This window comes from Aulonocara sp. 'chitande type north' Nkhata Bay, linkage group LG23, assembly GCF_057382095.1.
Source record: "Aulonocara sp. 'chitande type north' Nkhata Bay isolate Kocher_YH1m ecotype deep benthic linkage group LG23, A_spYH_male_GT1.1, whole genome shotgun sequence".
Classification (NCBI taxonomy): domain Eukaryota; kingdom Metazoa; phylum Chordata; class Actinopteri; order Cichliformes; family Cichlidae; genus Aulonocara; species Aulonocara sp. 'chitande type north' Nkhata Bay.
Window position 1 is genome coordinate 29,385,732 of NC_141365.1, and position 17,320 is coordinate 29,403,051.

At 39.9% G+C, this 17,320-nt stretch overlaps 1 protein-coding gene across 1 annotated transcript; it reads left to right on the forward strand.

The window, feature by feature from the left end:
- The first annotated feature begins 1,325 nt into the window (after positions 1 to 1,325).
- On the forward strand, positions 1,326 to 17,238 carry ctdsp1 (CTD (carboxy-terminal domain, RNA polymerase II, polypeptide A) small phosphatase 1). The gene is made up of 7 exons (XM_086281637.1): positions 1,326 to 1,712; positions 11,347 to 11,495; positions 11,581 to 11,682; positions 12,183 to 12,239; positions 12,864 to 12,956; positions 13,895 to 14,080; positions 14,417 to 17,238. The coding sequence occupies exons 1-7, from the start codon at positions 1,640 to 1,642 to the stop codon at positions 14,543 to 14,545; spliced, it is 789 nt and encodes a 262-aa protein (XP_086137763.1). The 5' UTR covers positions 1,326 to 1,639; the 3' UTR covers positions 14,546 to 17,238.
- Positions 17,239 to 17,320: the final 82 nt, after the last annotated feature.

The window sequence follows — 17,320 nt, forward strand, 5'->3', positions numbered from 1 at the left end:
AGAGTTTCTTGCTGTCAGCCGGCTGTTTAGCATAGTTTAGCATAGCTATTAAGCGCAGTTGCACTACAATCAGTTGATTTCAGTTTGTGTGTGAGAAAAGGAAAATGCTTGAGTGGTCTATAACTTTTTAGGAGTGGAGCTATGAATGTTACTTTTATTTTTATTGCACAAAAGGACAAGAGTCACTATATAAGGTACATATGGTAAGGTAAGAAAATTAACAAGTAATTTATCCTCTTGAGAACCAGCCTATTTGTTTATGTTCTCTGTAATCGACATTTGTTTTTGGTCTCTATGTTTTGACTTATTTAAGCTACTACACTTAGCCCTGATGTACTAAATGGAGGACATCCTGGGCTTACCACTCATATCTCGTGTTTAGGTGGCCTCTATTACCTTTAAAGAGAAAGAATCACAAAATACAGTTCAATGGGAAGATTATTTTCCTTGGTTCTCAGGATGGTATAACATGTTACTTTCAGTAATGACCCAAACACTGTTTATAAGTACAATATTCTTTTATTTTATTTTATTTTATTTTTTTAACCAGACTCAAAATATGACTGACTATTACTTTTAAGTTTATTTCTACTGGTTTAAAAAAAAATTCTCAAAATGGAAATTGGTCAAACATAATAGTTTTATTTTATTATTTTAATTTTGCAAGACCAAACTGTATATATGTGGTCAGACATACTTCTCTTCGCGGAATCGGAGAAAACGGAGACGACACTTGCACGACACTCCCTGTCTATAGGCAGTTTCAAGGGGACCCAAACTGGGCGTTTCTTCTGTTGTTGCTACTTCCAAAAAGTTAAAAAAAAAAAAAAAAAAAAAAAAAAGGGAGAAAAAAGGGAGAAAAAATTTTGCTCTTGATTGTGCAAGTTTTTTTTTTTTTTTTTTTAACAAACAGCAGTCATTACATGACGAAGGTACAACCACACAGCATACACGCAAATCTGCCAGCGGCTAGTGCGGCATTTAAGGTGTTACAAAGTATCTGAAGACACTTTGGTAAAAGTTTGAGTCAAATCTGCAGGGTTTAATTATTTAATGTGGGTTTTGTTTTTGATCTTTTAATGTTATAGCCGAATAATAAAGTGCTTTGTAGGCGACATGTTTAAGGTCGGTAGCCGTGCAAAGGGAGCAGGGGCACTATCTAATAATAGTGTTTGTCTAAAGTAAGTCCGTAGTAGCTAGCAGCTAGCTTAGCTAACTCCTGAGTAACTTTGTTTCGGGCCACTCTAAGGGACCGTCGTCAAAGGGGCAGAGGCCGGCAGGGGGAGCGCTGCACAGAGCCGTGCCCTTACTGCGCCACTTTAAGTGAAATGGGAAGCCTTGAAACCTCCATGTTTGTATCTTGAAATTGCAAGCGGAGTTGAGCACCATATTGAATCAAAGTTGCCAACTCCTAGACAAACCTCTTAAAACTTCCACACGTCAAACTTGAGCGCGTATCCGAGCGGACACACGGATCCGAAGAGTAATGGGCGCACTGTAGGTGACTTGTTGCGATGTTTCCCGGGGCGTTTCAGCGTTGTTTTCGCTCACGTTAAGTTGGGTTAATGCAGCACCGAGTCGGCGGACTATCTCTAACTTTAAAGTGTGAAGTTGGCACTCTGGACCAGACCTGGATGTGATGGACAATCCGTCCTCTGTAATCACCCAAGTGAGCCGGGATGAAGAGGGAAATAAAGCCGCGGGAGAGAGGGGTAAGTTGCTTATTTATTTATATTATATATATATTAATTTTTTTAAATACCCCTGTGCAGTCATGTCAGGGGAAAAAAGGAAAAGAAAAGTTTTGCAACTCCTGAACTCCGAGCCTAAGCAGTAAGCTGCTTATGAGCAGCAGCACAGATAAAGCCAGTGTTAGGAAAGTGGACAGAAAACAAGTCAGAGCAAGAAGACCGCGCTGTTGTGTGTACATTATGGCTGCGGCCCTTTGGCCTCTGATGAAAAGTAAAGGAAATGACGTACAGCTGGTTGAGACATCTGTAATAGTAGTCAGATTAAAAGCCTTTCCAGGTCCACCTTAAATCCCGGTTTCCTTGGAGTGATATCATGTCAGATAAATAACTTTTCCTTTTTTTGTTTTGGCAACACCACAAGTGGCCGCTTTCTGCAGCTTTACCAGTTCGGTGTTCACTCACATGAAAGAGTGCCTCTGCCACCGTACGCGCACACAGACAGGTCACTGCTGTAAACTCAAGCTTAGTAAATAATCAGGTGACCTGTCAGTCATCAGCCAAACAATGCTGAGTGGAAGCTAAGACTTTATTCAAACAAGATGCGGACAGACAGACGTACATAGAGGCAGTAGTGCCTATTTTGGTTTTAAAAGTGGAAGATCACATCTTGTAGTCTGGTGTGTTACACAACCTTTTCCCTCCATACATGGTGTTTACTCGATGTGAAGCGCAGCTGCTATATGAGACAGCGTGTTTGCTCGAATCTACCTAAAGAGATTCCCACAAAACCTCTATAGTTTGCAAAGCCACATCAAATCATACTGAAACTTTTAGTTTCTCTTTCATTGTAAGATCAGGTTTATGCAGTCTTTGCAGTTGTGTTTTCTGGTTCTCGCTGAATTAAGGGACATCATTTCACTGATTTTAGCACAGCAGCGACTGAAAATATGGGCTGAGTGATTGTAAAGATCCTCCATCAGCCTTCTGTCTTGCAGTAAGTCAGCCTTCTCAACTTTGTGGAGTCAGGTCTGCCCCAGATGTTAATCAGTATGCTGACAGAGTAAATGGAGTTCAGTAAGACTCATATATGGAAGCATCTTTTTAAAACATTACATGCTAACCAGCGCATTGGGTATTTATGGCCAAAAAATAGGATCAGAAGTCAAGAGCTGGTGGTAATACGACTACTATTACTATAACCAGCACAATGTGAGAGCCCCATGTTATTGTTGTTCCTACTTCATAATAGGAACTTTGGTCCAGGATCAACATTGCAGCTGACTAGTGACATTCTCCAAGCAGTTCAGTTAGCATTAACCAGGATGTTGGCTAATGTTCTTTAAACCACGGGTGTCAAACAGGCCGCAGCCCAGAATTGCCCCAACAAAGACTCCAGTCTGACCCACTGGACAGGTTTAGAAAATTTTAGACATAAATTTTAGACTCAGCTTACTACTGATAAAGACATTCACACCACATCAATATCAAATAATGGAAAACTCCTGTTTTGTCATTTTATTTATTTATTTATTTATTTTCAAAAGCAAAATAAAATCTATTGTGGAAATTTCATATTTTTTAACACTGAGATGAAATTTTGAAATGACACCTCCCCCCCCCCCCCTCATATTAAAATATATATGCAGTTAAACGTTATGCTAACAGAAAAGATTTTACTGGTCTGACCCACGTAAGATCTAAGTATTTTGTACATGGGAACGTCAAACTCATTTTACTTCATGGTATATTTTAAACTGTCAACAGCAAAGTGGGGACTTTGACAGTTAAACCTATGCACTAAATCCAAACAAGGTCTGACATTGGGGGGCCAGAAATGAAACCGGATAAACGTACAATTAGAATTGGTGCTTTAAAAAAACCAAAAAAGGGAACTATAGCACACATGATTAAAATTCAATAGGTGATGATAGAAGTACAATTAAAGACTGCAGCTGGTGATGGTAGTCGTTGTTGTGCTAGTTCTCCTGTTGCGGCCTGTAGGCGTAGAGGCCCTCCAGCTCACCCTTAACCTGCAAGCAGAAGAGCTGCCTTCACCAGTTGTAGTTCAGGATGGTGGAACTGGGTCTGAAGTTTTTGACTGATCACATGTAACACTGTCCTCTCAGGCATCTAAAATAAAGAGCTAGCTGCTAAGGTGTGGCAGTGGCCCACCTGAGTATGGTAGAGAAATGGACTTCTGAGAGTGTTTGGAGAAACTAGTGTCACCATCTGAGTGACATACATGAAGTAGAAGAGAAATAATAGGTGCAGTTTCTACTCCACCAGTTCAATAATGACCTCTAATTATGACAGTATTGCTTCTATGAATAGTTCTCAGAAGGCACACTCGCGCGCCCCCCCTTCTTTCATCTGTCCTCTGGCTTTAATATTGTGTTTTAATTTGAAGTTTACATTGTTTAGTCTGCCTTTGTGAACCCACAGAGCCGTTTTAATTTGTCTCTCTTTTTATTGGAGACTTTCATAGTCGCATCAAAGTGTGGCAGCTGTTTCAAAGGCTTTTGCACTTTCTTCTGCATTGAGACGAATCCCTGTAAATAGCTTGTTATCACTCAAGGCTAATTTGAGATGTATTGTCAGTTCAGTTAATTCCATTATCAAGCACACGGGTCAAGCCCTTGTGCCTTATCAAAACTGTAATGTTAAAGATATTTGGAGGGAGTAAGCCAATCAGGAAAGCCTGGTTACTTACTCCTCAATGTACGTTGTCTGACTAAAGTCCGTTTTTAGCTAAACGGTCAATAACAGGGGTGGAAGTGTCTGCAGGAAATCTTTGAACGCCAAGCTTAAAATAGACTCAGATAAAGATCAGATAAGGTGGAGCATCTTATCGTGAGTCTGTGGACTGAGGATTAATTCACTGAAAGTCATGTCATGATGGGAGCTATTTTATTTTTGGTAAGGTGTGGCATACAGTGTAACGTGTTCAGTGGTCTAATTCACAGTGCTAAGTGTAATCTTACATTTTTCACAGTCTGATAAGCTGGAACTCAGTTTTGTTTTAGTTTTACTTACCTTAGCAGTGTGACGGTAAACGGATGAGCCATGATTACCTGATGTTTGGAGATGATAGGCTGGTAAAGCAATAATTAGAGTAAATTTTGCTTTTTGCGTTCCTCATAACTTGTTTGTTTATTAGATTGTTTTCTGCATTATTAAAGTGTTTATATTAGAAGTAGCTCTGAATGTGTTTAGCCCCAAGCTAATGTTTAATGCTGTTTTTTGCAATGCTGTACTCAGATGGTTCTCTTGTGTTTTGAAGTTGCGTTGTTAACACTGTGCTGAAAACCACAACTTAAACACTCTTTAAAATGTTTAAAATGAAACTTCTGACAGTGTCGGTTGTTCAGTTAGAAGCGAGGTAATTAAACTTGTCTTAATCGTGGATCAACCCAATATCACACAGTTATGTTGTAATGGTAAAAGAGTCCGACTGGATACTAATACTTTACAATTTGAAACTCTGATATCGACCAACATTTTTGTTCTTTCTTTGCGCATAAGGAACATAGACAGATTTCCCTAATATTTATGTGTAACTATAAGCCCTTATTAAGATGCAACAGTGCATTTTAAAATGCACTTGGTTTATTGTCACAACAATGCTCAAATTGCTCATTTACGCGCTGCTTGTCATTTGTGGCATTCGGAACGCGTGTGCTCCCAACAGGGAAGATGCAGAGCGGGCTCCGGTAGACGACTATGCAGCATCAACAATCATAACATGGCGATGGCGTCCCGTCTCTTCACTTTTTAAAATTCTCCTTTAGCTGTTATAAATGCGGATGCAACATATTGGCAAATAGTAAATATCAGCCTGGCTGATATATTAGTTGGTCTCTAAATGGCATATGATAAAATACTGATAAATATTAAAAAGTAAAAATGTAAATATCCAGTACAGACATGGTGAACAATTTACGAAGTGCCCACTGGATAAAGTTGTAGATAATTGTGTATTGAAGTACCATGAGGGAGGCATGTGATCCCAAAATTCATTCACACCCGAAGGATACACCAAGCAAGAAGTTATCCTACGCAACAAGAACAAAGAGTCCCTCAGCAGATGCTATATCCCCTACTGAGCTCTTATTGCTGGATTACTAAGTTAGAAGAATGATATGAAGAGAGGGAAAATACTTGCTACCAAGTGTGTTGAAAAATAATAATAAAGCTATTATATGTGTTAACTTTTAGTGCTTAAAGCTGTTGTCCTTACTGCAGCTGAATGCCTGCAGTATGTTCAGCTCCACACTGTAAATTGTCTCCTTTATAATGGGCTCATCTTCATAATGCTTTTATCAATTAAAACATCCAGGTGTTTGGTTTACAAATACTGAAGTGAGTCAAGACTCCAGGAAGCAAATAAGGACTTGATGCTAGGAATTACGAGGACCTGAGGGAGTGAATGAAGGAATGAGGGGAGGAGTGATGAGTTTTCATTAAAGAATACCAGTGACAATAATAATTCAGATGAAATCAGCTCAGTGTACATAGACACTGGTATCAGCTTACCCAAGCTATGCTACAAACACGATGGCAAGCACCTTCCTCCACTGATACCCGTCTGTTTCCTCTTCCTGTTTTGGCCTGAGCACAGCAGAGGCCAACGGAGGGTCAGACGGGGTTTGAATCCACAAATTGAGTTGGAGGGTATTGCAGAGGAGTAATAAAAGAGGCGTGAGAGATGGACAACAGAGGTTTGTGTGTTGGTAACACAGTCACGTCTGGACAGAGAGAGAAAGGGAGTATGGTGCATAAAGGGACAGAAACCAAGCCTAATGTGAGACAGAAGAGTGAGGAGCAGAGCTAATCAGAGGTTTACAAGACCGGGAGAAACCCGCACTGGGAGCCTGGGCTTGACGAGCATTCATGAGAGCAGAAATAATTTCAGTAACTCGAATAAAGTTTTGTGGTTGGCGAGCAAATTTATTTTTTATTTATTTTTATTTATTTATTTATTTATCCCCCCCCCCCCCCCCCCCCCCCCTGTTGGAATGATGTTAAACTTGGTGTGCGGATCTTTTGGCACAAAGACTGATCCCAAGCACTGTTGTGGGTTTATGATATATGTTTTGCATATCAACGACCGGCTCACTAATTGGCTTCAGAAACTGCAGCTAAACCACTCTCCATAAATATAATGCCTCCAATAAAATAAATCGAACACCCCAGGAAACATTATTTCACATTTATTCACCCAGTCTGTTAGCAGGTAATGAAAGTAAAGCAAATGAATGGAAAAAGAAGTGAAATGGATTATTATTATTATTATTATTATTATTATTATTATTGGTATTTGGGCATATGGGTGTTATTGAAAATATGAGGTCAGGTTGTAGTATGTGTTTGTTTTTTGTGCCACACCCCGAGAAGCTGAATATGCGACATATACTGTAGAACTTTATACAGTTGTATTGAATAAATAGCATGGGTAACATAAGTCATGTTACAGAAGACTGTCTGAAGACTATCATTTCTTTGGTAAAAAGTTCTGCTGCACAAATGTATAGGAAAATTTAAAATAAATAAATATCCTGAAATAAAAGAACACAACCACAGCTGACACATCAACTTGGTTATGGCCCATCTACGCTCCAAGGGAGGGACAAAGGCATACGAAGAGCAGTGAGTCTTCTGTGTCAGATGTGCGACTTCACCACAAATCCCATGTGGTAGTAAAGTATGACACAGCTGTTCAGCTGTCTCACAACACTTCGTGTGAAGCTGGTAAAGTGCTGTGTAAGACTATGAGCTGCATGCTCTGATCTCAGATAATGAGGTCAGAGCATAAACCTTGTAATCACAGGAAGTTCGTTGTCACAAACTCCGCCCACCTCCTGTTTTAAACCTTTTGTATGTTAGTTGCAGCCAATCAGAAGATGGTTTCCTTAAATTGGTAAGACCCTTTAGTATTTAGTAATTATCTGCTTTTCAAAGTGTTGTTGTTGTTTTTTTTATATAATTTTTTAAATTACTTTTCAACTAAATGATCACAGCAGTGCTTTAGCTAGAAATTATTTTCATAATTGCAATTACCACAATTAGTGTTCAAAGTTTCTCATGAGTCTTTCACACATGCTATTTGGAAGGCTAAAACAAACTGCTTTACATGTGTTAGATGTTTGATATTTAAATGTTAAAAATTAAAAATGTCATTTAAAAACCATAAGAAATCATTTTCAGTATGATCAGAGGGGCACCTCAATGTCAACCACATATTTAATTTGTGGGATATTTATAATTAGAGCTATTTTGTAACTTTGTAATATGTTTGTTACTGTTCTTTCTGTCTTGGAGCAACTGTGACCACATTTACTCTGGGATTAATGAGGATTGTGATTTACTTATAATTTATTTGAAGCCGGTGTTGGTACCTGTAAATGAAATCTAAACAGCCGCACAGCAAACCCATTACAGGAATGAGTTTTGAATACCTGTTGAGCTTCCAGGTACAAAGTGTTCGTTTGCTACACGATGATTGACAATAAGGCTGCCAGCTTTGGTTAATAATCAGTTTCTTGGGAACATCTGGAGGGTTTGTTTTGTGAACAGAAAAACTCAAACACTGCTTAAAGTCCTGCTTTTGTGCTTATTTTGCAAAGTAGTAGTTAAAGTGATTTTTATGTAGCTTCCATTTGGGTTTAGAATTTATAAAAATGCTTGTCGCTTGATGTAAGTGATTAATGAGCCTGAAGTTCAGGTCTTTCATTGCCTGAGTGGTTAGTTTGCATTTTATACATACCAAGCAAACGAAAAGTTTTGAATTGCGTCATTTTGGTATTGAGTAAATATTGTTTACAGATTGCCTGCGGTGGTTGTTTGTATTATTAATTAATTTGTTCTGGTTGCCGCACATCACTCAATAATTAACCTGATGTGCTTAAAAAAACTTGTCTCTTTGGCACCATCGCTTCACGTGGTGTTAAAGTGGTGAATTTTCATTGGTGGGGCTCGAGTCGTGTTTTTCTGCTGACATCAGAGAAGCAGTTACGCAAGAGGTCCGGTCAGGCACGTGTCTCCAGGACGGCCTGTGCACATGACAGTATGAGGAAAGTTGCTGGATGTCCTTTGTACTGTTTTTATACAATCACTGACTAGATGGGGGTCATGAGTTAGGAAGTGCTGTATGCAAGTAGAGTATTTCAGGTATTTCAACACAGGAAGTGTGTCAAATTAAATTTACATTAAAAAAAAAAAAATTTGGTCATTTACGAGGCAAAATTTTTGGGGTAGCTACGAGTTGAAATGAACAAACACAGCTATTTTAGTAAAAAATGATATGGGACTGATCATTTACCAGCTTAGATGGTGTGGTAAAGTTTTCAGTGTGTGTGTGATTATGGAAAACTGTGGTCTTGGAGATACTTAAGCCATTTCCGCACACGCACTGCAGCCCTGAAGTTTTCCAGACATTACCCAATGGACGTGTATGCAAGTACACATGTCTGACACAGTTGGATATTAAACCTTCTTTAACCTTCCAGACCGCTGGTGCAAAAATCATGTGATGTCAGATTGTGTTGATTTGCACCAATGTGAGAATAAAGCAGGTAATGGCAGGCTGAGGAAATTTATAACCAGTCCTGGGCTTCATGCATGCTTGATTGAGACAGCACCCTCGACTAACTGTAGTGTGAACACGTCTGATGCAAATCATCTCCCGCTGTGTGCTAAATTTGGGAAAGGGCATTTTCATACGTGAAAACTGCGACACTTTTCCATGAAAGATCGCTGTGTACTTTGGCAAGGCTTTGCATATTTGTGGGTACATTTTGTCAACAGTAGTAATAGTGAAAGATGGTCTTGAGAACTTCACGAGTGTTTAGTGTAATTAAAGGTTTGAAGGCAGTTGTGGTCAGAGTAATTACCAAATTATTACATGAGTATTACACTAACCATTGAGGTTGCAGCTGTTGCGATCAGAGTGTGAGATGGCTCTTTCTGCAGTCCTGTTTTTCAAAAATCATACTGGTCAAGAGGTAAAAATGAAATAATTATATATTTTACTTGTTTTTGTTTTGGCATTCACATTTTTACTATGTCATGGAAGAAACATAAAATGCTATATAGTTGATCTTTATATTTATGTATGGTAAAAATGTGCAAATCTCTTTAAATTGTGAGGTTTTATGCATCAGGCCATAATAAAAATAATCTGGTACTTGGCGTGTCTTTAAAATGAGGTAAACACAACAACTGTTACACTGTCACTATTTTAGTTACAAAATGATGCCAAAATGCTGAATCAGCATGTTTTAAAAACTAAGAACAGCCCTACTGCTTCCATAGGAAGATAACTAGCAGCCAGGTGCTGCTAATCAATGCACTTTAATAACTGATCATTAGTAGACGTGAGCATCTCTACAAAAAGACATTGCTGGTCTGGAGCATTCAGGTGTGTTAACTAAATACCAAGTAGGAAAGACAACATGACTGATCTTAGAGAAGCAGAGGTGCTCCCTATCAATGTGAGAAGGGTTATAAGTTTGAAGCCTATTATTCTACAGTGAGAAAGATTATTTACAAGTGGAAAAACATTCCAGATCCCTGCCAATCTTCACAGGAGTGAACAACCCAGAAAATTCACCCGGTTTGTCAGATGTTGCAACACAAAGAGATATTGCAAAAAACCCAAGAGCTACATCTCAGACTCATTAGACCTCAATTAGCATGTTAAAGTTCATGGCTTGTTTGAAAGCGCTGCAGGAGAGCGCTTATTCTGTTTTAGGAGACTGTGGCAGCACGTGTTAGGGTTTGCAAAGTTGTAACTGAGCAAACCACAAGACCTCTAGAACAGTGTTTTGGACAGACTAGACCAAAATCTTTTGCTGTAATGCACAGCATCATGTTTGGAGAAAACCAAACGCAGCATATCTGCACAAACACTCCAACTGAAGCACGGTGGTGGACGTGTGATGATTTGTGCTTGCTTTGCAGCCACAGGACCTGAACACATCAGTCATTGGTGAACAGAGGAGTTCACGGTCGATTCAAAGTATTCTAGAGACAGATGTGACACATCTGTCTGACAGCTAAAACTTTGGCCAACAGCCATGCAAAAGGACAATGATCCAATCACATCAGAAAATCTGCAACAGAATGGCTGACTCAACCTGATGTAAGGCCTCACCACAGCAGGATTTCAGAGAGCCATGCATAAATAAATGCCCACAAATTTCAATGAATAGAAGCAACATTGTAAAGAAGAGTAGGCCAACATTCCTACATGACCACGCAAGACACAGCTGAAGTCATACAGAAACCCATTAGTGCTGAAAGTGGTTCTACAAACTACTGAATCATGGGGTGTGCTTGGGGTTTTTTTTTTCTTCTTTTTTTTCTTTTAAAACACACTGCTTCTGCATTTTGGCTTAGGTTTTACCATGTAGTAAGGACTAAGTAGTTTTATGTCTTAGTGTATTACTTTGTTCGATTGTTTGATCAGACTTGAAGACTTTAAGTAAATGTCTGTTTTGTGCCCATGTGTTCAAAGCATACCGATAATGATGATAAAGATATTCCCATGCACCTCTTAATATTAAGAGCTTTTCCTAAAAGCCAAGCTGTTAAAGATCCTGTATGTTGTAATTACTGCAAGCTCGACAATTTCTTGATCTATCATCTTCTTCTGCAGGTTCCTCTCCCTCTCTGTCTTCCAAGAAACCCAGGAGTGGAGGCCTCTTCTCCAGCCTTTTCTGCTGCCTGTGCCGGGACCAGCCTGAGCCGCCACCAGTCAACAACAACGCCCCTCTCTTGGTAGAAGAGAATGGAACAGTGTCCAAGGTGTGTTTTCTCTGTTGCCCTGGCTCAATTTTTATTTGTGTACTTTTGCAGTCAGCTCATTATTTTGTGGTTTCTCTTTTTGAAGATCCAGGCGAAACCACTGCTGCCTCCAGTGAAGTCAAAAGACTCCGGAAAGATCTGTGTGGTTATAGATCTGGATGAGACCTTAGTTCACAGCTCTTTTAAGGTAAGGCGGGGGAATGATAACACGCTGTAGACTGAGTTATACAAGCAATTATGTTCAACTTCAACATTTGCAAGCGTGTTCTTTAATTTCCTGCTGCAGGAACTAAAGGATGTGTGTGTTCAGAGACGCTTTACAGCACTTAGCTGTCCCCTGCGATCACATTACATCATTATTTAGTTAGGTTTAGAACACAACAGTCCAAGATCTGCACTTTTCCCTCCATCTGGTTGCTGTTGGCTCTGGCAGTGACATTTTTGTCGTGGCTGGCAAATGCCAAACTCAAACACAGTCACTCCTGCATCTGCGCACACACTGACTGTCTCAACCTGTCTGTCTAGAAACAACACTAAGTCAGTTCATGTTTTAGCATGTAAAAGGCAAAGTCCAGTGTCTGTATGTGTTTGTTTGTTTTGTTTTTTAAGTCTTTATTTTGGTTTAATAAGTATCTCCCCCCCCTTTTTATTTTTTATTTTTTTAATTTTATTTTATTTTTTGGTTAGCCTGTGAACAACGCAGATTTCATCATTCCTGTGGAAATCGACGGAACAATACACCAGGTAATGCTAGCATCATCAGAAATATTCATATTGTCATGCACTGTGCTCATGCCTCATTGTCATTTTGTCATTTCGGTTGTGTGACAGCACTTCTCTTGAGCGCATTTTGCTGAGTATAGAAGGTGATGTCAGCGTTTAAGGGATTTGAGGACGGCTGCTTGGAGTCCGATGACACACGATGGGTCTGGGCCTGATTCAAGTAATCCAGGATAGGTTTGTTCAGACAAGCACAGCCTATTCCGGATGACTTGGTTCAGGAACGCTGCCCTGAGCTGCCAACACAGCAGCAAGGAGGAAAAAAAAAAAAGATGGAGGAAGAGCTTTAAGGAGCCCAGTGCTTGTCTTTTTGTGAGCTACAACTGCATCTTTCTCATTTAGCTTCAGTTTGGCTTGAATGTCTGCTACTAACTCCTTGGAAGTAAATAAGATGTTCTGCAAAAATGTAACATCTGTCCATTAGAAGAAGTCTCCAGTCATGAGCTGCATGTTGAGTTTCTCCCCCTTTTTTTAAAATAACATTCACTTGAAACGTCCTCGGGCAGTTGGAATTTGTAGAAACATGTTACATTTTGAGTGTATGGCGGGTGTGCATGATGCTGATTTAAGGATTCCTGCATCTTCCAGGTGTATGTCCTGAAGCGGCCCCATGTTGACGAGTTTCTGAAGAGGATGGGGGAGCTGTTCGAATGTGTCCTCTTCACTGCCAGTTTAGCTAAGGTGAGAAACCACCTCATCGCAGCCAGCTGTGCTGATTATTAATGTATGGTTGGCTGATTCCCTGCAGTTGACAGCAATAAACTCGGAGGGAGCAGGGAAAAGCTGGATGTATTCAGGGAAGTTGTCTGTGAACAGTTTAATATTTTGGATCCTTTAAAATAGACTTGGGGCGTTATGAGAGAAATGAGAAGAGGTCATTTGAGCTGCTTCCTTATCTCCCGAGGGATAACACAGCAGGGGGAACCGCGTGTTTGATTTGGCACAGATTTCATACCGGATGCTCTTCCCGATGTAGCCTTCCCATTTTTCAGTGCTCTGAGACTTGCACTAGGCGCACACTACCTTGTGAACCCCCCCCCCCCCGAGGCTGGGTTTGTCTCGCTGGTCTCAACCAGGGTCTTCATGTGTGAGACCCGTTAGTAAAAAAAACCTTATTCTGATTGCGTTGGTTGCTAGCAGATTGCTGCAGTTGTCCATAGTTTGCATGGAAGACGGCAACTTGGCTGCAAACACTCTTGTTAATCATCAAGGTAGTATAACTTGGAGGTGCAACCCAAACTGAAAAGATTTGCCTTCAAAGTAAAACCTGATAAGCCAAAACTTGTAATTTCAAGGTCTCTGTTTATAGTTGCTATACAAACTATGGGCGACTGGCAATCTGCTCATAACCCAAGCAATTATAAGGTTTTCAGTGCAGGACTCTGATTGGCAGTTGCTGTTATTGATTTCACAGCAACCATTTTATTTTTATTGTTTCCCCTAGTGGCCACTGGTTATCAGGCAGTCTCATACCAGTCTCTAGGTCTGTGTGAATGTGTTAACCACGACACTGTGATGGTGGCAGTAAAAACTAATACTATAAACTGATACTAAAAACGGAAATCTCAGCTGTATCTACATAAAGATTTTGCTTTAAATTGAGCGTGCTTCTCCATCAGTATGCAGACCCAGTCTCCGATCTCCTGGACAAGTGGGGTGCTTTCCGCTGCCGCCTTTTCCGGGAGTCTTGCGTCTTTCATCGAGGGAATTATGTCAAGGATCTGAGTCGCCTGGGTCGTGACCTCAACAAAGTGATTATTGTGGATAACTCCCCTGCCTCCTACATCTTCCATCCTGACAATGCAGTAAGTCTTCTGGACAGCACTTAGGATCGTTCACCTGCTTAAGCAAGTTGCTTAAGCAAGTTCATAGTATTACCCTCAAGGTTGTGGTTGATTTTTTTTTTTTTTTTGGGGGGGGTACAATTTCCCAATTTTGTAACTGTATTAAAACAAGTATTGCACTTTTATTGAAAGATGTAGTTTGGGGGACACTAAGCCCAATTTCAGTGTCCCACTCTTACTTGATTTATTGTTTAAATAAAAAAAGGCATCAAAGTAAATAAGATGAATAAGAAATTAGATTTCTAACTATATTTGTTGAATCTCCACAACGATATTGATGCTTATGTTTTTGTTCAGGTGCCTGTGGCCTCTTGGTTCGATGACATGTCCGACACAGAGCTGCTGGACCTCATCCCGTTCTTTGAGAGGCTGAGCAAAGTCGATAACGTCTACACAGTCCTCAAGCAACAAGGGACCTCAAGCTAACTTCGTTTGACTTTTTCATCTCAGCTCTGAACAAACCGGCGTACAAAAAAGCAAAAAAAAAATTAAAATTCCCCCAGAAACGCCGCACCAGCCAGGCTCCAGCTATCACTGCCCACCAGAACACAGACTGCTTCACAGCCGCCAGAGCCATCAAAGCAACCGTCCCACACACCAAACCAAGATCACCATGGGAGAGCCTTTGGTGACATTTTGACGGCATCGACACTGCCACCTCCTGGTCAGACAGCAAACTGTCTGCAAGTTGCCTTCCAAGAACCAGCTGATGTGAGTGAATGGACGAGAGGATGAATGAATGTTTAATGGCCTTTCTGCAGCCCCACTGGACTTTCAGTAGAGTAAACAAAGAAGAGGTCTGTAGCCACGATTCCTCTGGACCTGGGTACTGGACTTAGACTTCTCATGGATGTGATTTGGCAGCCTGATTGCACAAGACTTGCAGGAAGTTTCAGAAAGGTTTACGCTTCTTGATCTGTTGGATTGTTGAAAGGGCAGGTCGGAGGTATACGTACTGTAGATGTCTTTTAAGCATTTTGGTCAAGCGTTATGTTCTTCACAGCCTAATTTTATCACACTATCTGTCTCCAGTCAAAGGCATGTGATCCTCAGTTGTCATATTTTTAGAGCTTTTAGAGTGACGTGGTCAGGTTTTTAATAGTCATGAGTTATCAGTGTTATGAATGAATCTGATTTTTAAAAGGTTTCTTTTTTAAACTCAGCTGGCATTGCAAGCTCAGACACTATTACAAGTTGTTAAATGAATGAATAAAGTGATCGGACCACTTTAAAAGTAATCTAATCCCTTTTACCGCAGATTAAATTTATATGCTAAGCCCATCTTAAAAGATGAACACGTGGGCACGATTTTAAGTATTTTTACTGTCTGTGCAGCAGGTAAAGGAAATCAGTCAGATTCAGAGCACTGACTCGGGTCGTGACTGCATTATTTTATCAGAAACCTCACACTAATCTTTAAGTATCCATCTGCACTCGAAAGTGACAGAGCAGCTGTTAATGGATCTGGTAGATGTTAGCCTCTTGTTTTAAAGCCACACACAAACCTGAATTTGTCTTCTGTGTATTTACAGACTGTAATTGGATGGTTAAAAGAAAGTTTTGTGATGTTAAAAAGAAAAGACACCGGTGGATTTGTCATGATCTTCAAAGTACTTTTTCCTTTTTAAATTGTCTTTTAAGCGGTACACAGAGGCTGGAAACTATTTCTAAATTTATGTCATGAAATAGGTTTTGAGGAGGGGGGGGCTGCCGCGAGTATCCCAGTATATGGGAGGGCACATCTTTGAAAACAAAGTGTTTAATATAGCGCAGGTTTTAAAGGAGCTATCCACCCCAAAACGACTTAAACACTACAATAAACTGCTGTTAGTGATGCCTCATACTGGCTGTTTCCTTATGTTTTAAACCTGGCAGAGATCTGATACTGTGCAGGTTTTTGTGATGTTTTTGGAAGCATTGAAAAGCCTGTGCAGCTACAGCAGATCTAAAGCTAAGTCTTTAAATGTCTGTTTTATTTTATTTTTTCCCCTTTTTTCTTTTACACAAAACTGCAGAATTTTTTGTATTTCTGCCTGCAGATAAAAACCTAGCAGGGTGCCACAGCTTGATGCTAGTCCGCTCATCAAAGTTACTAAGTGCATGCTGGGAATTGTAGGACTCACTGATTTTTGCAGTTTATCAGCAGTAACAAAGAGTGGAAAGTGTGAGATTATTTTGGGGTGGAGTCTTCCTTTTTTCTTGTGCACGTCTGTGTTGTGTATCTGTGTTGTGTATCTGTATTGTATTCTGCCCGCTCAGTTTTAAGGAGCAACGCAGTTTCTAACGGGCCTTGCAGATTGGTGCGATCGCCCTAGTTTGCGTTGACAATGTGTTGACACTGATGAATGAATGTGGTGGATTTGACTTGGCAGCCTCGATGGCAGGCTTGTGACGTGACTTCGCCTAGATGAGGAAGGGGTGATTAAATCTACCACCTTAAGAGCTATTATTACTCTTTAAAAAATGTTTAACAAATTATTGTCAATCAAGATTAGCCTGTTTCATTTCTAAATAATTAACTGATTTTTACTGCTGCCTTCTATTATTTTTTATTTTTTTCCCCAAGAGTCATCTTCTTAAAGAATATTTACAGTAGGTTTTCCAAAACGGGAAGACATTGCTCTTGCTGTTTTCTTACAGGACCTGGTCGGTTGCCTCGCGTACAAGGAGGGAGAGAGGATTCAGAAACACCAGCAAATAACTAAAGAGATAGTATCTTACCATTGGAGGCACATAACAGGTTTAAAACAGTGTTTTCATGAAAGCCATCATCAAATTACTGATGCCGCGTGTGTTTTGGAATTCATTGGCAAAGACGAGTATTTATAGGAACGCTGAGTCATCTTGTTAATGGATTACATGTAAAACAGGTTGTGTCACTATGGGGGCCCATTCACTGATACTGTACTTCTTACACATTCAGTAGATATGTATATGTTGTTTTTGCACAGTAATAAAGCAAACGAATTTCATTAATATATGGAATATTCATGTTACTGTACTCATGATTCAATAGCTGTAACTTTTTCTTTTTTATTTTTTGTGACCTTTGTTTTATCATACCAAATTCTGTATGGACTGTATGTAATAATGCCCCCCATAAATGCTTAAGGAAACATGGTCTAAGGTGCTGTTCTGTTTTTTGGGGAAAAAAAGCAACACAAGCGGTACATTTTCAAGCCTGAGGAGGTGGGTTTGTTA

Excerpts from the sequence above, each read along its gene's own strand:
- ctdsp1 (XM_086281637.1), top strand. The coding sequence starts at position 1,640 with ATGGACAATCCGTCCTCTGTAATCACCCAAGTGAGCCGGGATGAAGAG. Across the intron at positions 11,496-11,580 it reads AGAATGGAACAGTGTCCAAG|ATCCAGGCGAAACCACTGCT; the intron begins GTGTGTTTTCTC and ends CTCTTTTTGAAG. Across the intron at positions 14,081-14,416 it reads TCTTCCATCCTGACAATGCA|GTGCCTGTGGCCTCTTGGTT; the intron begins GTAAGTCTTCTG and ends GTTTTTGTTCAG.